Here is a 21701-nt window from a genome sequence, read left to right on the forward strand (position 1 = left end):
CCCCGTTATTACTTGCAGTTTTTTTCTCGGGTGCCCCCCCCCAGTATTCCTTACAGTTTTTTTTCTCGGGTGCCCCCATGTATTCCTTACAGTTTTTTTCTCAGGTGCCCCCTCCCGGTATTCCTCCCAATTACTTCAGGTGCCCGGGTTTTTACCCTTTATCTCTACAGTCTCTCCTACTTTTAACTGTATTAATCTTCTCCACCACCCTCCGTTATCTTTCCCCTTCTTACTCTAAGGCCTATAAGACATTTGCCAAGGTAATGAGTTTCGTTGTTTTCACTCACCGATCGCCTCTTTTCCTCTCTGGAACTTCAGGATCACCGCCCCTTCCTCTTCCTGCTTTTAAGGTTTTCGTCCGATCCGCTGCCCGTGGGAATGAGAAGGGTTATGCTTGGAAAGGCTGGTTCCTTCAGACCCACTGCAGATTTTTTGGGAATGATTACACTATCATTGTCCACTGGGAGCTTCTCAGCCTACTCAGCCGGTATAGCAAAAGGACTCATGATGTAACAGAAGGCCCAGTGTTACTTCGTGCCATCGGTCTAAAGGTGTCTTATACTATATCAATCGATAATCGATAATCTATAATCGATGGCCGAAACCATCCTCACGCTACCAAGTGTTGAGGAGGAGAGGAAATTACTGACGGGCCCATTGGTCATCACTCACCCTCGAAAACTAGTAATACAAGATAGCTGTACCATGTGAGGACAGAGTGCAGGATTCACATACTCCAGCAAGGTTCAATAATCAGGACGCAGTAAATTGGCAAAGGGAAGTCCGTTTAATGATACACACATCAGTTTATGGAAATGAGCAGCATCACAAACACCTGCCTCACCCTGATTTCCCCGAATATTAGTCCAACAGCCTCTTATATGGGCAAAGTCTGTCATCATTGACGTCTAATTCTACAAAAAATCATCATGCAATACAATTGGTTGGGAAAGGTAATTTAAGTATAGGTGCTCTATCTGTATATGGAAATAACGCAAGTGGATTGGATAACTCTTATCGGGTGGGCGTCTACACCCTTCCCTCTACACCACACGTGATTGATGTCACTACAGGTACGACGTCTCATTGGTTACAGTGTCTATAGGACCCTAGATTACATGGTCCCTTGTCATTGGGCAAGTTACACCCCCAAACATAAATCTCCATTTTAATTAGCAGCATGCAGAATAGACACCCGTGTGCCTAGTGTCCCAAGATTCACCCTTCCTCCCTTCTATCAATCAGTGTTTTAAGGCTGTGTGTCAATTAGTTGGCTGGGTATGGCCTCGGATCTGTAGCCTCTTATCAGGAAAAGTTATGGCATCCTCTGGTTCTGGATGACATCAGGCGGTGGTACATCTTCGCGCCTGTGTGGTCACGTGTTGGTTCACCGTGAATCTGCTTCAGTTTCCAACCTTTGTGCATTTAATTATGTGTCCGCTTGGCCACCTGCATGGGCCTCTCTTATCTTGACCTTCACAGGCGGGATGGTATTCTCTGTAGTTGGAGTCTCGTGAGCTCATGCTCACCTCCCCTTCTCTGGTTGACCTCGATCTCCCCGGCACAAGCCTCTTTTTGTTGAGTTTCGATTCCGCTCCTTCTCTGGTCTTTGCTGGGTTTCTAAACTCAGCCTGTCAGGCCTTTGGCCGCCTAGGTACATTTCTGCTTTCACAAAATGGAGTCGCAAGTGTACATTGTGCAGTATTGAGGTAGATAATATGGTTGGCACTTGCCGCTCTACTCTTCTACTAAGCATTGCAAGCAGTATCGATTTCTTAGCATCTTGCATTTCAAGCTTATTTACACACATTCAACAGGGCGGTTGCTTCCATCTTGCCTTATGGCACCATTCTCTTATGTTTTAACAGTGTCTCTCCCCTGCATCCATTATCATTATCCTTGCGGTTACTAGTGCTGGCATTCGTGCTTCCAGTAGCCAAGTCTGCTTGTTCTCGGGGCTGCTCGGGCCCTTGGTTTATTTTCATTGGCCTTCCGTTAAGGCCTTAGGGGTCTCCTCGTGGACCGTGTGCAGGTATTCCTCATTCCCTATCAGTGGCTGGTATGGCTGTCTGATAGGGTATCGTGCTGCCCAGGGTTGTCGCGTTATGGCTCCTTCAACCCGTATTGATCTCCTTACGTACAAGGGGCAGAGTCCCAGTGCGGCTCTCTGTTGGTTTATCTGCTCCTCATACATCACGTACCACGGCGAGTACCTTACTGGCAACTCGCAATGGGGGCAGGGGTGCGGGTGATATCTGGGACCTCCTCTACAAAACCAACACTAATACCACAAATAATGCAGCTATGTATGACATATAAATAACTTCTATTCATTATTAACTATAGTGTACACAGTGGAATAACTTTTAAAATATTGCTGGAACATTTAAATATGTTGGCAGCTGATGTAGATTTACAATCCTTTATAGGTGTGAAACCTAGAAGTGTCTGTTCAAAGGCCTTTACTTTAGAGAATGTTCTGTCTCCTGGTCTTTTAATGGGCGGAAAAAGGAAAATAAATATATGATTGAGTACACATGCTATATATCTGTTTTTTTAATGTGGAGTTTGTAGTCTTTGCAACTAATTACTTAGTAACACCAAAGAATTAACAGATTAATTTAGGATGGTTATACAATATCCAAACTGCAAAACTATCTATGTGGTCTATGTCGTAGTATGTGTTTGCCATATGTTGTATATTGCTAGTACCATTTGTCAATGCAAAACCAGAATCTGTTAACACATCAGAGCAATTAAGATACAAGACGACTAGCAAGACCATGGAAATAATTTGGGTCTAAATAAAAGAACAGACATTCTTGGGCACGGAGAAAATCCAGCCAATGGAAAGAGCTGACAATATAGAAGTGTGTCTATGACAGCAGAAGCAAGGAGCATCTTCAATCTACAAACAACCCTATGTGGTCTAAATAAAGAGCATAAGTGGAATGCAACTATTGTTTTCCTTTTATAATGCTCAGGTACTGATAAGGAGGTCATTCCCAGTACCTACCACAGTAAACATAATGCTAATCACGGTGCAAACTGTCTGTTATTGGTTCTGTCCTTGTTAGTAATGCACTGCATCTGCTTTAGATACTTCATGACAGGGTCATTTGTTCTCAATCGTATTGACCCTACAATCTGTATATCTTTTGCGACGACTGCTATCATGAGATTATTTGTGGACTTTAAAAGTAATATATTGGCACCTACGTCCCATTCCCTTTCCTCCATACTTATGGGAGTTCCTGCCAAGCAGGGATAGATTGGCAGCCTAAGCACAGCAACGTGTGCTTCCCTTTAGAAATTATCAAGTGAAGGAGGGCTGCACATGCAGAGGGCAGTCACATGATAGTGTCCACCCCCTCACTATCCATACCCATCAGTCCCTTTCTCTGCATTGCACAGGTGCTTTCCTTTCTTGTGCGCATAGGGTGCAACTGTCATGCCTGCGCCATGGGCACACACATTGGCAACCATCATGGACTATTTGTTATTCATTTATCTTCAGAATACTCTTGGAACAACCCCTATTCACACTTTGGTACTTAATTCCCATTTGTGTGATTTTGTTGCCTTCTTATTTAACTCAACTAACTACATGTACCACAATGCACCTAGCTACAGCTATCAATTCCTGGCCATTCCCATTCGTCATCATTGGAACCACAATCCCCAGAAGCCCTAGGGATCTGTGCTGCTTCCACCATCTCAGGACTAGAGAGGGAGGAGGCAGATTGTATTCAGGTGTGCTGCTCCAGGTGCTGCCAATTAGCCTCCCTCAGTACAGGGCAGGGTGGTATTTAAGCAGCTGCCTGCAGGAGCTCAGTCTCTTGCATCAAGAGTCCTCCCAGCCCCTTTTTGCCTTTTGACTCGAATTTGTATGCTATTCTTGCTGCTGTATATTCCTTCTTTTGTTGCAGTGCTCTTTCTGTGCTCCCTGCCTTGCAGCCTGCTACACCCCCTGCTGCCTACAGCCCTAGCCTTTTGGGCTCCTGCCTCACAGCCCTGCTCCTCTGGGCTTCCTGCCTTGCAGCCTGCTACACCCTGCTGCCTACATGCCTAGCCTTTTGGGCTCCCTGCCTCACAGCCCTGCTCCTCTGGGCTTCCTGCCTTGCAGCCTGCTATACCCTGCTGCCTACAGCCCTAGCCTTTTGGGCTCCCTGCCTCACAGCCCTGCTCCTCTGGGCTTCCTGCCTTGCAGCCTGTTACACTCCGCTGCCTACAGCCATAGCCTTCAGGGCCCCCTGCCCCGCTGCTCTGCTCCTCTGAGCTCGCTCCTTGCTGCTCTGCTCCACTGGGCTCCCTGCCTTGCAGCCTGCTACTCTCTTCTGCTTTCAGCCCTGACCCTCTGGTCTCTCTGCCTCTATGCCCTGTTCCTTTGGGTTCGCTCCTTGCTGCCCTACTCCTCTGGGCTCTCTGTCTGCCGCCTGCTACAGCTCTCAGTCCTGCTCCTCTGGACTCTTTGCCTTGCAGCCTACTACAGTCCTCTGCAATCCACTACAGTTTTTCTGTACCTTGTACCATTTGGTACTGCAGCCCTGCTTCCTTGTTTGCAGCCCCCCTCTTTCCTGGCTGCTGCTCCCTTGCTCTCGTCCTTATTTGCAACCCCTTGCTCTTGATCCCTGTCCTTCTCTTCCTTGACTCCTCTGTCCCTCCCCTTTAGTTTACCCATTTCTATTGTACTGTATTCCTTCTGCTTGATTTCTTTTAGACTTCCTTGTCCCTGGTTATTTCTGTTCTTGTCTCTCTTGTGTCTTATGTTGATCCTTTGTACAGAGCTTGACTGTTGATTTCCGGCAGGCAACCTCTGCCCCTTCCCTTGTTGTGTTTTCTGTTTAACAGACACCCACAGCTGTTGTTCCCAGCCATGAGAAAACAGAGTGGGCCTCTGTAACAGTAATCTGTGCAGAAGGCTGGAGTTTCCAAAGGTCCGTGGAACACTCTTTTTCCATATCTGCAAACACCCAAGAGGGAATCCAGTTTGTTTGTATCTTTGTATTTCCTGCCCCTTTCTGTTCACAACTACAGTTGTCTACTTTTCTTTCTTGATGTGTTTCCTGCTGTGTGTGTACTTATCTGTCACCTTACATCAGCACAGCCACCCAAACCCTATCTGGGGCCCTGTGCCACTCTTGACAGAGTGCCATCCTTGACAGCAACAGGTCGTTCTTAGGGGAGGTCCTCACATTATTTGGGGCTTCTTCACAGCTGGGACAACTGTGCATTCTGTGACGAGTATGCCTCTATTTTACACTTCCCCGTTGCCCTCAAATATGCAAATGTTAAATATTATGAGTAGGGGCCCTGCGTATGCCAAAGTGTAAACGTAACAGGTCACCTCTGTGTAAAGTACACAGAAATCGAAAATGATCTCCATTATGGGTTTCTTTAGGTTTGCTGCATTTTTAAAATAGCCACTAGTATAGCATATTTAAAAAATGGCCACACGCATGGTGGTTAGTTAGTCCTTACTTTGGTTTCATAATTAAATTCATATTCATATGGGGTAAAAAAGCTCCCCACATACTATCTTATACACAGTTTATAAATAAATATTATTCCTAACTTTGTATAAGTTGTATACTAATAAATGGCATTGCTTCCCCGTGATACGAGGCATGAAAACTACTACTGCCAGCTTTAATAAAACACAGTAGGGAGCCCACCACACACCATAAGGTCTCCATATATATATATAGGGTGCCGGGAAACCTCCGGAAGCCATTTGAAATGAGGCCTATACCACTCCTTTTTTCCCATTACCGGATTTAGGTACATCTTTCTCTCTTAAACAATTGTGTTACTTAGGAATTGTGGTAATAGCATCAAGCTGTGACTTGATTTAACTATAACTTATCATGGCGAGGATCATGTAAGTGTACATTTTGTTTCCCTCCCTACTTATCCTCCGGGAAACCTAACTGTTAATAGTGAAATGAGGTCCACATACCACTGTTAGCCTCAGCCATAAATGGCATAGGTAACCATATGCCGCCCTTCATTCCCTCCCGCGTTTCATTCATACATAAGCACATGTTCGAGCGACGACAGAACTTCATCAGGGCATAAGCATAAAGTCAGGTAATTGGGTGATTCAAAATGGTGAAAAGCAAAAAGGGGCATGGATGCTTATCAAAGTTTTAGAATTTCGGTCTCAAATGCTTTTAATCTTTTTAATTACTTTGTGGCTATTGCGCTGACCTTTGCAGGGCTCCTCCATAGTTGCAATAATTTAGCCTTTTGTCTTTCTTTATATATGTGTATATATGTATATGAACACGTTTTGTGCTCATGAGTGTTATGGCAAAGTGTGGCTGCAATTCTTTTTCTGCACATGATCCTCTTTGGTTTCTTCTGTGGAAACTGAAATAAATATTTTTTGGGAAATGTCAAAAATGGGTCAAATCTGCATAGTCAGTTGGATGTGGTGCGCAACACCATATCGCTTTACCATTTCCATCTTAACCTTCTGTGGCTTAGTTCCACAGACCTGGCTGTGTGAGTCTCCACAGGGCCCTTGCTAGCCTCCCCTCCCAGCCCTTAATTGTCTCTTGTTTTATTCTGTCCTTGGGAACCGCCATTCCATGTACTGGCCCCAACATATGACTGGATACAGAGAGCGGGAAGCAGAACACTAGACATGATAAAGGATACACATGAAAGGAACCTGCAGCTGAACTAAGGACTCAATGATACAGTTCAGATGGACTCAGGGAAGTGCATATCTTGTGTTCAAATATTTGAAGTGAAGGGCCAGGTGATTGTGTGAAAATATTCTTTACGCAAGAGTCATCTACGAACTCTATGTCGTAGACATGTAGAAAGGTAGAAAGAATGCTCCACAAGACAAGGTGATCTAAAGTTACAGGCAAGCAGCGTACCTTTCTTAAAACCTCAGGTGTATGCCTCAGTTCAATTTCTGATTAAGGTGATAATGACTCGCAAGGCTGGCGGTAACGGTCTGCTGCCCAAGTTAAGAGCCTGACCACAGCAAGGGCCTTTAACAAGGGCGGAGCACCGCTGCAAACATCTTGAGCAGCTTCCCCTGCAGGCGATCATACCCATTCACGCCGACATTATAGAGTAGGGTCATAGCATGGATGCTAATGAGAATAAAATATATTACTTTTTGAGATTTCAGCTTAAACGCGGCTCGGCTACCCCTCCTCCCCCATTTTTCTTATCAGTTTTATCAGTCTTCATTATAGGAAATTAATGAAGATTGAAAAGGGACTAGCATGGACCGGTGAGCAGCACTGATGCTGACATCTCCAGAGATGGACATTAAATAAAATGTCTTTAGTAAAGTACTGGGCGTAGGTGGTCAAGGCTGGTGAAGGCTTCCTCGGAATAAGGTCTTGTACCGGCAAATCCAGCCTCTTGCTAAGCATGGCTGCAACACGATTGGCTGCAACATAATTGGCTGCAATGGGTACTCTTACAACATATCCGTATAAACTATGCCCCAGCCCCACCAGAGAGAGTCGATTTCCGGTGAGTCCAACATTTAATAATGAGTGTTCACGCAAGACATTCGTTTTCAGAGGAGAGCGCGTATACCTAGATGTGGGCCTTTCTATTCCAGTCGCAGTAGCAGGAATACTATCCAGACAGATTCTGCAAATACGCCTAATTCAGGCGCTTCTGCCCCCATCCATCGCATGTTGGTAGATACAGTTATAGCTCCTGCCCTCCCGGAGTTGCAACCAGAGACTATTACAGGTAAGTACATACATGCAACCCTTGTTCTTCTCCTTTTAGTGGCTGTACCCATGGCCAATTCACAGTGGGAAAAAAGATGCCAGCCCAGTTTTGGAACGAATGAGTCAGAGACCATGACAGGTAAAAATAGGACATAATTTACCAATGTATCACCAGCCTGAGATTTCCATGGGGTCTTCTGTAGGTAAGCAGACGATGCTGCCCTGTTATTCTCCCCCCTTTGCTAGTACACATCCATGAAAAAAGTTTAGAACATACATTTTGCTCCTTGATGTTTCAAAAATCCGTGATTTTCCTTTTCTACCCATAATCATGCTGTGACGCGTCTATTGTATGTGAATTTTGCATAAATGGTGATGGACACGACCCCTCTAGGCGTGGGTTCTGGGAGCGGGGTTCATTAAGCATGATGAATGTGCAATGTTCTGCGCTGTGTGCATCGCTCGATCATGTGCTCATTACTGATGCAGGGACTATAATGGCTGGATCTCTTCCCCCTTTTACAGGTCGCAAATAATTCCAATCCATTTCTCAACAGGCTGCTGAACAGGGAGACGATCACCCGAATCTCCTTCAAAAGTAAGAGCGTAGACACACACACCTTCAGTCCAGTACTGTGCCCTTGTGTTGGTTGGCATAACTACTATTTAGCTTTCGGGAATGGTTGATCACACGGGTGTACATCAAATGTCTGTGCTGGTGGAGAGGACGATTGCACATGATACAGCGGTTGGGTGTAGTTGCAGGGCTTTATTGGATGATTAATTCTTTGGGGTTCAATATCAGCCTGTCACTTCCAAGAGTGTTCGGGTAACTACAGGTGAGGATGGATCTGTGCAATTGCACCGAAACATATCAGAGATGTGTGAAATTGAGAGCCTTCCTTCGCATCTTGTACTTGCTGAAATTGAGAGAAAATGTCTACAAGGTTAGCAAAGTTTCTAAGTTTATATTCAGTGTTTGCCTACTTTATAAGGACCATTACTGTCAATGCTCACCCATAGGAATGGAGGACTGACACGCAGAGGCGTCGCTAGGGCGGGGAATGAGGGGGCTATATCCCTGAGTCTTTTGGTTGTAGCCGCGGATAGAAGCTCAGGCACTACAACCAAAAGGCTATAGCTAGCCCCTAGTCCTGTCAATCCCGAAATTAGCATAGCCCCAGATCTTTTCCAGACCTAACAACACCCCAAGTCAGCAAGGCTTCCATTTACATGCGTTCTGGCCAAGGCATATCTGCGTGTTGGAAGCACACCCAAAAAGCACTTATGCTTATGGTTGCAAATCCTGTGCACTTATGACTAGACCTTCCTCCAGCGTACTAGTCTACTTCATGAATCAGGGGACTTAAGTACAAGGTATTTTGCTCCTCGCATTGAGCTCCAATCATCTTTAGTAAACGGGCACCTTGTCTTTCCTCAGGATGCTTCCTATTTCCGGCCAACTGCTAAACATTGTGGGGGCTGTGGCAGCATAGCAGCTGCCATGAGAATCCTTGTGCCATCTTGTCATGAATCAGACTCCACACCTGTTAAAATGAAGATGCTTGTCGTCTATTGTGTGCTGCACACATAAGCTGTGGAGAACTAGCTATGCCGACTGTCCTTTAACGAATAATTCAAGTTAACATTTTCCTTGCAGATGAGACCAATTTCTTGCAGGACCTGAGCGTTGAAGATTTGTATCCGGAAAACTTTGGCTTTTTGACTTACCAAGGCTCCATGACAGTGCCTCCATGCTACGAAACAGTCACTTGGATCATCATAGATAGACCGCTGAACATCACATCCATGCAGGTAAGCTGGTCATAGACTTGCAAGGATTTCATTGATTATAGCATGCCCTTCTCAGCCATTGCTTTACCCCTGGCCATACTACGGCCACCCATACCAGAGCGCCCCGTAGCCTTCGTGGCGTAGACAATCGCATCAAAGCATTACAAATGTGAGCAACCGCTTCAATAATTTCCTGTATTGAAGAATTTACGCAAGGTCATGACCTTGCCATGATGCTCTATTACCCCTAAAACATGGAGTGGCACCAATAATTTAAATACTGGATCTTAGGAGGTCGAAGCCCAAAACCATCCTCTGTAACCCCCTACTTTTGGGAAGCGTGGGTGGGCACTGAGGGAGGGGGGATTCAACGAAATTGTCATTAGACTGTTTACTGTTGCAACTATTGTGTTACTTTGCATTGTCATGTGACCAAAAAATAAAGCTTATAAAAAAAATTAAAACAAATATTGCATACTAATTTTCCAAAAACTCTTCTGCAGGCCTCAACGTACTAGACACTTTTCAGCCGATACCTAGGTCAGGCTATCTTGTGGAACTAAGTTGGCAAATACCTGCCAGATTATGTGGGAAAAGACACTCAGCCTTAATTGAACACGGCAAGCAACATTGAAAACACGATGACCAATGTAGAATGACGCCCAAACAACCCTTGTTTATGGCCTATAACGGCAATGTAGTTGCCCACGCACACACACGTAATGACTGCAAGGACGGATGGCCGTATTAGGAAAAATGCTCAATGGATCTGATAATATCCCCGCAGCCCGCTAAAGCAAATCTTAACACCCATACCCAGATTACATGGAATGCTACTGTAGAAAATCCTATAACCTTTGTTGTTGAACATGATTATGAATTATTTGGCACAGGTAATCAAACTCAAACTTCACTTGCAGATAAACACTGAGGGACACCCGCATCCTCCTCCACCTATGAGGCGGCCATGGCTAAAGCATTAGTGATTGTCTTAATCAGATCAACCTTTATATCGAGAATACCTTCCCCCTTAATAAAAATGTATGTTGGGTTGCTCAATGAGACACCCACAAACCTGTAAATGTTTCCTAGATACTTAAAAACAGTACACTTATAATTAAACATGCTACTTAAGATTCTTCCATCTGACCGAACTCATTAATCTTAGAAGATCGCTGATTTGGACTGACCTGAAAAATTGAATGCTTGTGGGTGCAAGGATCCCAAAATTGATCACATCCTAATGGGTCCACATTAGCTTCCAGTTGAGAACAAACATAATTTTAAAGGGATACCATTCTCTACAAAATCCATCATCTAAACATTGGTCCACACTCTGCAAGGTTAAATTCAAAAGAATCAAACACTGGGAATCCCTTAGGAATCAATTCCCCAAATTCTGAGAGAAAAACGAGAAGACCTAAACCTAGAGGCCAAATTCATTTTGATACACGCATTGCATTAAAATAGACCTTCAACGAAAAACATGTGCTTACTCTGACTTAATGGTTTAGTTTCCACAGTGTTGCAGGGTGCCATTAATATGCTTTATTGGGCGTTGCAATCACTGAAGGTAATTACATGAGGGAATTGCAAACAAACATTTCATTTAGAAATCTGAAGCCAGTTGCAACAATGGAATTTTAAATTAAGGTTTCTCTGTAATAATTTGATATTCAGTCGGCCCTGTTCTATGTGTGTTTGTGTGTCTTATCTGAGAGACATTTGTGGGTGGGAGCTCCCCCCAGATAAATATATCCAGAATAAATCTAACTAAATCTAAATAAATATAAGCATAAATAAATTCAGAACAGGACTGCGAGACTTGTCCTTGGCCTGAAGCCCTGGGATTGTATCTCTCTAGCTCTGAAATCTCTCCATTGGCTCCCAGTGGATGCAAGGATTACATTCAGAACCCTCTACATTCTCCACAAGGCTTTCTGGGGCCTGGGTCCAAAATACCTTCAGCTATCCTTCGCAAATACCTTGCCTCTCGAGATCTTCGCTCCTCTACCTCCAATTCCCTCAGGGTCAGTCGTTTTTCAAAGAAACGAGATGGGGGTAGATCTCTGTCTTCGGCTCGGGCCTCCCTCTGGAACAGCCTCCCTGCTACTCTAAAACTTGAGGAGAACCATCTCCAGTTCCGGAAGCACCTCAAGACCTTCCCCTTTTCTGCCTTCGCTCCCACTCGCCCCTGCTGATCTGTTCTCTCTTGGCACCGTGCACCTGGCCACCCTCTGGCCTCCGGGCACAAGTACCTGCTCAACCTGCCACTCTTCCGCACTGCCTCCGAGCAACCTGTTGCACTGGGGTCTGTATCTGTACCCATACAGCCCCCCCTTTTTCTTCCTGCATTTATCAGACCTACCCTGTCTGCTGGCTTAAACCTAGCACTTGCAAATTGCTGGCTGCACTACCACTGTTTGTTGCCTATATTATTTATTTATTGTTATTTATCTGTTTCTCCTCTGCTTCGCACTTTCCACTTCTACCCCCTTCCATGAACTTTTCCCCTCCCTCTCTCCCATGCACTTGAGCGTTCCCAATGTCACTGGGCCTAGTAAGATCTCTGTTTTGTTCTCCCCTGTTCCCCTCCCTTGCCTTGTCACGCTCTGAAACACTTGTGTACGAACACGATAGAAATAAAATATCAATATCAATATTTTTAAAAAATGCAGTAATAAAAAGTCTGCATTTTCGTATGCACAGTACAAAATGTGCAGTGATCACACCAACCCGGTGGTGGCACTAAAATCTGTGTTGTACCCATCCTCGTCACTGCAAACAAGCAAAGGGGTGTTTTTTTATGAGTGTAAAACACAGAGATCTGTGTCCGTGAAATACAGGGGTTGTATTTTTGGTATATGCAAACCGGCCTTTAAATATTGTGATTCTGAATTAGTGGATGTGAAACCCTCTCTCTCAAACTAGCTATCAACCATCATGAAATCATCAACTTCATAATAGTTTATAGAACTCTGAGCGTACCAAGTAAACCAGACATAGACCTACCTATACTAATTACACCCCTACTTAAACCTAAAACAAAATACATCCTACAAGGGGATCTCATTCTAGGTTATAATGTCCCCACTGACAGCAAAGCAGCAGCATGCTAAAAGGCATTCCAGGAGATGCAATTCTCCAAAATAGTGAACACCCCACCCACTCCAAAGGTAGAATACTTGACTGGATACTCACCCTTAATACCCCAGTATCTATAACAGATGTCCTCAACTTGCACTTGTCCGACCACTGCCTGATTAATTTCAAAATAAACCTAGATACTGACCACTCAACCAAAACCTGTAATCCACTATCCATCCAGGTCAGGAATGTGTGCAAGCTCACCCCTGAAAACTTGAACCCAGTTCTCAAGAACCTACTCAACTCTAAACCACTAGACAGCATGAACTCAGAGAATATTGCTATGCACTACCACCAATGCCTAAAATCAGCAGTTGACGAAGTAGACCCCCTCAAAACCAAAGTACCCAAACCTAAACACAGTGCCCCCTGGTTCAACAATGAACTCATAGAACCTAGAAGAGAAAAAAAAAGCATTAGAACACCTAACCAGGAAAAATAACTCCCCAGAACTTCAAACCAAATTACAACAAGTATCTAAAACCTACAAACATAGGGTACTCTTGCACAAAGCAGAATCTTTCAACGACCGTATAGCAGCCGCAGCTTCCAATACTAAAGAGTTATTTACTATTATTAGAGAACTCGGATCTCCTATCCACCCCACCAGGCCCATAATCCCTAGCAAAGCCTGGTGCACCACCATTCAGGACGCGCTATCCTCTAAAGTAACCACACTCCAAAAAACAAAATAGCCTCGCAAAAAAAATACTAGATCTCACCTCCACGCCCCCTCACCATCCGACCATGACCATTAGTTCGGAAGTACCAGAATTTCACTTTACACAAGTAACGTCTAAGCAAGTCCTCAAAACTATAGCATCACTCAAGCCCTCTAATTGCAAAGGCGACAGCACCCCAGCTAAAGCAGTTCAAGACTGCGCCTCCACGCTAGCTCCCACTATCACTAGCTTTGTGAATGAGTCCTTTAACTCCAGCGAAATACCAACATCCATCAAAGTAGCATGGGTCACACCCCTACTCAAAAAACCTTCCCTAGACCCAACTATCGCCACCAACTACAGGCCAATAACAACAGTGCCATTCCTCCTCAAAATCATCGACAAAATAGCCTATACCCAAGTGCAATCCCACCTTGAACAAAATCACCTACTAGGGGAAAGACAATCGGGCTTCCGCCCCAACCACAGTACTGAGACCGCCCTTCTGGGTCTAAAAAAACAGATGGACGCTATCAGAGACTCCGGTAAACTGTGCATCCTACTACTCTTAGACCTCTCAGCGGCATTTGATTTGGTAGTTCACGACAAACTATGCCAAACCCTATCCACAAACTTTCATTTCTCCCAGAAGGCCACCGCCTGGATAAAATCCTTCCTCTCTGACTGTACGTCAAGAGTTGCTCTAAGGGAAGTCACAGCGGACCCTATCCCGGTACCACTAGGAGTACCACAATGCTCCTGTCTCTCTTCCATGCTATACAACGCCTACAATAAATTACTCTTTGCAGCGCTAGATGCTATGGGAGTAATTTACACAAACTTTTCTGACGATACACAGATCCTTATCCCCATCACAGGCAACCTGGAACTGGACACGGCCACCATCAACACCATCTACTTCCATATTCAAAACTGGGTGGCTAATAACAGCCTTTGCCTTAATGGAGAACAAACTGAGATCCTCATATTTGGCTCCCCGACCAGGCTCAGCAAACTCCACCTAGATTACACCTCCATAGTGATTGATGGCACACCCATCACCATTTCCCACAAAGTCAAAACACTAGGAGTACACCTCTACTCCAGCCTCACCATGAACAATCACATTAGCGCTCTTGCCTCCTCAACGGCCTACACCGCCAAACTCATCACTTTAAGCAGGCCTCTCCTATCTGTGGACAACTGCCTAACTCTCGTTAGAGCCCCGATCCTAACAAAAATAGACTATTGCAACATCTTACTGCTAGGTACCTCAAAATAAACCTAACCAAACTCCAACTCCTACAAAATAAAGCCCTTCGAGCAGCACTGGGCATCAAGAGAAGAGAACGCATCACACAACATAGAAGAGATGCTCACTGGCTCCCAGTGCACGCAAGAATCCTCCACAAAACACTAGCCACCACCCACAAATGCCTATTTGATGCGGCTCCCACTTACCTCAATAGTTTAATTACACGCAAAACCTTGCTTAGAACACTCATATCCAATGCCAATTCTCAGCTACTCATCCCACGCTTCACCACCACAAGAGCAGGTCACTCCAGCTTTCCCATCGCAGCCCCCCGCATCTGGAACTCACTCCCCCCTCACTTATCTAATGAAACTTCCTTACCGAAGTTTAAAAAACAACTCAAAACATGGTTATTCAACAAATACTAAAACTCCAGCACCAGCTCTTCAGCGGAGTTGGTCACCGCTCCCAGTAACACAAGATAACTGCAATGTCAAATGATAAACAATCTGTATATATGACTGTATAGCATCTGCAAAACAAAATGTATGTAACTTTAATATCAAAACGAAGATATATGTAACTTACGCCGTGATACCCAAGGGTTTGGGCTTATAATCAAATGCAATAAATAAAAATAAATAAAATAAATAGCAGGGCTTCACAAGCCCCAGGACATTACCCAGGTCTGTTTCTTTGAGGCCTTATCTTGTATTACTGGACTAGGGGAGACAAAAGGGTGAAATGGAGAGTGCTAATGGCCCCGCTCTCTGACCTGTCACAGCTCACTGGGAAGGAGCCATTATACTGTGTATACTGCACAGTAAATGTCTGCACCACATACACCCGATTGTTCTAGCTAGTCTGATTTATTGACAGGACAGGAGTGTGGTATTAATGCATGCACATTTTAGTCACAAGATGATTGTGTGAAACAATTCTGTGATGTGAAGACAAATAGGCAATACACGGATGTCTAGTTGCTTGTGCGGGTAGGAAATGTGCAAGCATCATGGTTTTGTAATTGTTTTACGGACTCCTTGATTTTGGGAATAGGGGGTGTTTCAAATGAATGTTTAAAACAAGGAAAGGGGTGTTTTTAATAAATGGAGACGAGCTTGGTTACAACTTTAGACTAAGAGTGCTAACACCGGGGAACACACAGATCCAAGGAATTTACCTTTGGAACATGGAGAGCCTGCTTTACTGCACTGGCAACGAGGATGTTTCTTTTTGGGTTGTGCACTTAGTTTTGACCACCATCGAATGGAAAAATGTATAGGGTTTCAGAATTAATGCATTTTGGCATTTCAGCATAATATTTTCAATCAGTGAAAGTAAAATTAGTATATTTTCTAGTATTTCTATTTCCAGTTACTGAAAACTGGGATGAGTCCTGCAAAGTCATCTCTAAATGCCAGCCTAAAGTCTCCTCTCATGTGGCATTGGGAAGGCAGCCGCTCCTGATCCTAACCCAGGAGGGTGTAACATGAGGGAGGATCACATGGGAGGAGACAGCTGTCAGGGGGAAGTGGTGACTCAGTTAGGAGGGATGCAGTATTCATCCTCTTCTGAGGATGAGATTCCCATAATACCTAAATATCTGATGGCATTCTGTCAATGTGCGGTTCCCTCACCTAGAACGACCCATAGTATAGAACATGAAATACTTTAAACCAGTATGAAAGTGGTTGAAAGTAGTACATTGGGGATTCTGGAAGTTAATATCACAACTTCTGGTTGTTTTGATTCTGCCTTATGTAGAGGCCCAAAACCCCAGTGTTAAATCACCAACTCTTCTAACAATCACCCATAAACAAACTGACAGTTTTGACATAAAAACAACTAGGGAATTCAAGGCCCATAATGCCTGTAGTACTGGGACAAGGAAGAGTAATTCGGAGTTGATGAAGTATCAAGAGCAGTCTAGTTGTTTTAATAGAAAGTCCCTGAGCGGGACCTTTTAATTTATAAATGGGTTTTAGGTTCAGGAGGAGAGAGAAGCTGATGGTGTAGTTGTGGCGGCAGCAGGACACTGTGCAGGAGACGCTGTAGATGCAGAGGAAGTAGGGCCATGCCGAGAATGCACAACGGGAAGCTCCTCTGAAGAAAGCTACGCCATGTCAGAGACGAGGTCCCAGCACACTATGAACTGCTCCGGTATGGAAGTCACACCAGAGATCACAGAGAGCTATCAGAGCTCTTCTGAAGAACTGCATGGACCACGGCAGTCAAACCAGAGGTGGCAGAAGTGTATAAGGCCCTGACGAGACCCACAGCAAATGTGACGAATCAACTTCTGGGGCACCAGTGGTCCAGGGATAAATATCGGTTTCTAAACCATCAATCAACCCCACACCTCTAGTACACCAGAAGGGATCCGAACAGATTGTAATACAAGACAATTATAAGACCTCCTTGTCCAATTATGGTAACGTGGACAGAACGGCAGGCTTATCTCTGCAAGGTCATGGATCGTTGGTTAGTTGCAACATAGCAAAAATACAATTAATACCCAATGATAAAAGGGACTGTCCAGTCCAGGTTGTATAAAAATATCTACTTTATTATTACTACAACAGACAGTTCTAGCACACTACAAATACGACCTACCCTGCAAAGGAACACAGAGGACAGACAGTTTCACGAAGCAAAGGGATGAACTCTGGATACTGACAGAAGGGTAGTTGGTAAAGTAATCAGTCTTACAGTTCAAGGTTATTGGTTTGAGTACCAAGAGGGCAAAGGGTCGTAACTGTCTCTAGGGTCCTTCGGAGACGGACCAGGGGGGCAGAAACACAATGTACCTGGTGCTGAAGAAGTTCTTGGTGCTCAACAGCATCAAGGCAGTTCCAGGGCGCTTTGCAGCACTTGAGACAAAGTTAGTGGTTGGAGACAGCTGCGGGTACCAGGCGGAAGGCAGTTCGGCAAGCGAGTCTGGATGGACATGTGCAGGATGTCCGGCGCGGCAGCTCTGGACCAAGAATCATTGTCTCTGTGCTAGTTGGCAGATCTGGAATGCTTATCTAGGTGTCTCGGACAGCTCTGGTAGCTGCGGAATGACAACAGTCAGCAGTGCAGCCGGATGTGGTTCGAGGACTTGACTGTCTCATAAAATGTCCTTAAAAGATGGACACTGGATGATGCTTGTGTGGCACTCCTCCTAGCTTTTTCGCAGGGCTCGTATCATCCTTTCAAGGCAGACGGGCCAAAGCTCAGGAGAGAGATTGTAGGCAATGGTGTTGTCATTGTCTTTCACAGAGAGTCTTCGGCACTTCCCACCTGGGAAGCTTGCTGGCAGAACCTAGCAGGTCACGCTGTATGCTGGCTGGATACCGGTTCTGGAGCTGCTGGACAGGTCCTCTGAGTCCAATATCGCCCTCTGTGCCCTGGGAGATGTTTAGGGGAGGGATCTTGCTTCCCTCTTGGAACTCCTGGTCTTCCTTCACTGGCGGAAGATGTAAGGTAGACTGTACCTTCAGCTCGGGTCGAAATGAGTGCTTCTTCTTACTCCTTTCAAAGTCTTTAGATGACCTGCCAAGTGAGGGATTCAACCCTCTGTTAAAGCCAAATGAGCCTCAGTGATTGGTGCAGGCTAAGGCCACCTTAATGAACCAATCCTGGGTCCCCACTAACAATCTTCTGTTATACATGAGGCCAGGATCAGAGTACTATGCAACAGGACTGACAAGGGGGTGACAACATATACCTAAGTCCCACCCTTCTCCCTGTCTGTTGTAGATCAAAGTGTCTCTCTGGTTAACTGAGACGTTTGTGATTCTTGATTAAAGTACAGGGTTCCCTTGAAGTTTGTGCTGGAAGAAGATGTCCTGTCTCCCCCAAACCACATACTTCTCTCCTCTGAAAGGAGCCTGCTCTGCAGGGGTTTGTCTACAGCAAATAGTGGACCCAGACATGCATTTCACTGCCCTTCATACAGAGGGGTGGGAACTAGCTTCAACTTGACACATTGCATACCAAAGCGGTGTTAGTCCCGCCATTCCTTTTGTCTAATCTGGCAACCAAGCCCCTTCAGGATTGTTTCAATTATCTCTCATTAGTATGCACTGCCACTAGGCGGTGGACAAAGGAAATCAGATCCATGGGGCCTTTGATATTTAAATTAGGCTGCCCATGCTGGAGGAAGGTGTGCCTTCCCCCTCCTTGAGATGCTTTGATGTACCATGCTTTTGATGGAATGGCTGTCACATTCCAGCTGAATATGACAGGGGAAGACGGCACCTGTAGGCTGGCTCTTCCCGGAGTACATGTGACTATGCATTTGGGCGGGAAGCAGATGGAATGTGTGAGGAATGACCTCACACAGTCCTTGGTGGTTGGTCTTCAATCCTTCCTTTTAATTATTAAAAAATCAAAAAGCGCAGGCAAGCACACTCGCCCCGTGTGAATGGTCGAATTCCTTACAGCAACACCTGCGAGTCAGAAGGAGACACCATTCCATGCCATTTATTTGGCCTGAACCTGAAGCAGGTGGCCTTAGAGCGCTCCAAAGAGACTGCCACGTGAAATTTATCATTTTAAATATTGAACAAATGAACTGAGGTAAACTGGGCGCCACTTTCCTAATAATGGATACCAATTATGGGACCATTGCAACCTGCTTTGCCAAAGCCACAGAGGAATGATATTAAGGTAAACTGGACGCATCCCTCTTGATAAGGGATACCACTTTGGGGGTGATTGTAACCCGCATTGCCAACACTGCAAAAGAGTGATATCAAAGCAAACTGGTGCAGCAGCCTAGAGGTTGCATGAGCATAAAAAAAAGGCTGCATGAGCAAAGCCCTCCTTGCATGAGAGACCAAGGTGGAGAGAGCTGTAACCGGCATTGCCTACAGTCAAAAGGTGATACAAGAATAATATAGAGACAACAAGAGAGCAATTATCCTTTCATGGAATATCAATTTGGGAAGAGATGTAACCCATTTTGTTAAGAGTCAAGAGACTATAAAGAGAAGTAGTTGTTGTTCAAACCTCTTCATTTAGGATCCTGGTGTGGAGAGCTTTGGAACAAGCATTCCCACATAATACTATTGTAATAGTAGTAGGAGTTTTATCAGGAAAGGGACCAATTGTAGTTAGTTCTGGCAGGCGAGTATAACAGGAAAGAAAAAGATGAATTAATATACTGTGGTTGTGATAAAAAGGTGTGGTCAAAAAGAAGTGCTAATTCAACACCATTTGTTGATCAACTGTTGCGTTTCAGAACGTGATTATTAAGCTATCCCGACTAAAGTGTTTCTCTTGAAGAAGAAGTATGATGTGCTAACAATTGCTTGACCTTTTGAGAAAAGAACATTTGTCCTGATGCATGGATTTGTGTTTTGAGGGAAAGACCTTTGTTTTGCCAAGCAGGAGATGGTGTAACATTAACAGTTGCTTCGAACTATGAATAAGCCTTTGGAAGAGAGATATTTACTTTACCAAGAGGAAGGATATATTGGATGGAAAAGACTTTGTACGTTACACTGAATGGACTTTGTTATTGTACAGAACTTTCTTGAACTTGAACTTTGATCAAGGTATTCCTGATCTAATCCAGGGGAAAGGAATCCAACCCTGGTCACAAGGAGTACTTTCTAAATCTTTTAAATTCGAATTCATATGTCATTTTATGGAATATAAGACAACCAAACAAACCTGGTATAATTTTGTTGTGTATATTAGTGTGAGGACGAGATACTTTTTAGGCACTATGTCATTTTTCTTTAGTGTTAGTTTGTTAGGCAGGGAAAGATAGGCATCTGTCTCACCCCTTTATATTTAATAAAATTGCAAATTCAGAGAAAACTATACCTTTGTGTCTGTCTCACATTTCTGACCCCTCACAAAAGACAGTGGGCCTCATTAGGACCCTGGCGGAGAGGGTATTACGCCAGCGTAGTGCATGGCGTACCTCTCCGCCATACTACGAGTTCCCGTAGCGCCATGGCGGCCTTTTCCGCCTGGTTTTACCAGGCGGAGAAAACCATGGCGCTACGGGACCTCGTTGTTAATTACGCCACCGTATTTTACGGTGGCGTAATTAACTCCTTCCCCACTCCCATTATACCCTATGGGGCAAAAATGGGAATGGGGAAGGGCAGAATGGGGATTGGGGATTTACCGCCCCGCCAAGGTCGGAATGGGGCGGTAAATCCGCCAACCCCCATGGCGCTATCGGCGGCTTTCCGCCATGCTTCGCGGTGCATTTAGCACCGCGAAATCCGCCTGGGTCGTAATGAGGCCCAGTGTAATTTTAAACATAAAATACTTACAAAGTAGGCAATAACAGAGTAACAGAGAGTAGAGGCAGTCCAAGTGTAAGGTGCCTTTGCATAAGAGCATTATTGGCCTGAATGAAGTCTACTGGGTGGTGGATTGGTAAGAATAGGAATATATACGAAGAACAGGGAGGGCATAACAATATTTTTAGGAGAGCCTGAGATGATAATTCACGTATTTACAAATTGCATTGAGTAGTCCTAAAGGCAGAATGCAGGAGAAGTGGGTTTGGCAGTTTATTTGGATAGTATGGTAAGGCTGTTGAGGGGAGGTTCACTTCTTAGGAGGTGGAGTTTGAACCTCAATTTCAACCATTGAACTGGAGAGATGGCTTTTATGGTTGTACTGGAACATTCCGATAGAATGTGACTAGTAGGGAAAAGAAGCAAAAACGTGAAGAGTCACATGAGGCATGGGATTGAAGAGATGAGGAGTGGAGAGTTTGAAAAGGAGAGTACACTGTGATATATTTAGTGAAGTAGTGGGGGCAAGACTATGTATCGGTTAATAGAGGAGTAGCAGGAATTTAATGTGATGGAGTGATTTAAAAAGGATAGCTATCCAGAGTGCTTGATTTAGGAAGAGGTCAGAGACAATGTGGGTAATTATAAAAGGCTGTGTGGGGAAAAGGAGAGGACTTTTTTGAGTGAAGCAAAAGAGTGGAGGGGTAGAGCAAGAAGTAGGCTCTCACAGATGTCTAGTTTGCTGAGTACATGACAGGAGATATTTGTTTTAGTATGAGTGGTGAATGCAGTGAGGACGTTTTTTGTATATTTAGGAGGTTGAGTCTGGCTGTGGTGGCTGTGACCACCATGAACTGCAAGAATTGTAGGTGTCTTTCAAAGA

The 21701-nt window shown here is 44.6% G+C and overlaps 1 protein-coding gene across 1 annotated transcript in view; it reads left to right on the forward strand.

Moving 5' to 3' along the window:
• The window catches only part of CA11 (carbonic anhydrase 11), a 1189254-nt gene that overhangs the window by 1135131 nt on the left and 32422 nt on the right, over window positions 1-21701 (forward strand). Inside the window, exons 6-7 of the mRNA XM_069607034.1 lie at window positions 8238-8310; window positions 9373-9527. Coding sequence (XP_069463135.1) covers window positions 8238-8310; window positions 9373-9527 — 228 coding nt within the window. The remainder of the gene's footprint in view (window positions 1-8237; window positions 8311-9372; window positions 9528-21701) is intronic.

This window comes from Ambystoma mexicanum, chromosome 1p (genome assembly GCF_040938575.1).
Source record: "Ambystoma mexicanum isolate Mex_15411 chromosome 1p, UKY_AmexF1_1, whole genome shotgun sequence".
Taxonomy (NCBI): Eukaryota; Metazoa; Chordata; class Amphibia; order Caudata; family Ambystomatidae; genus Ambystoma; species Ambystoma mexicanum.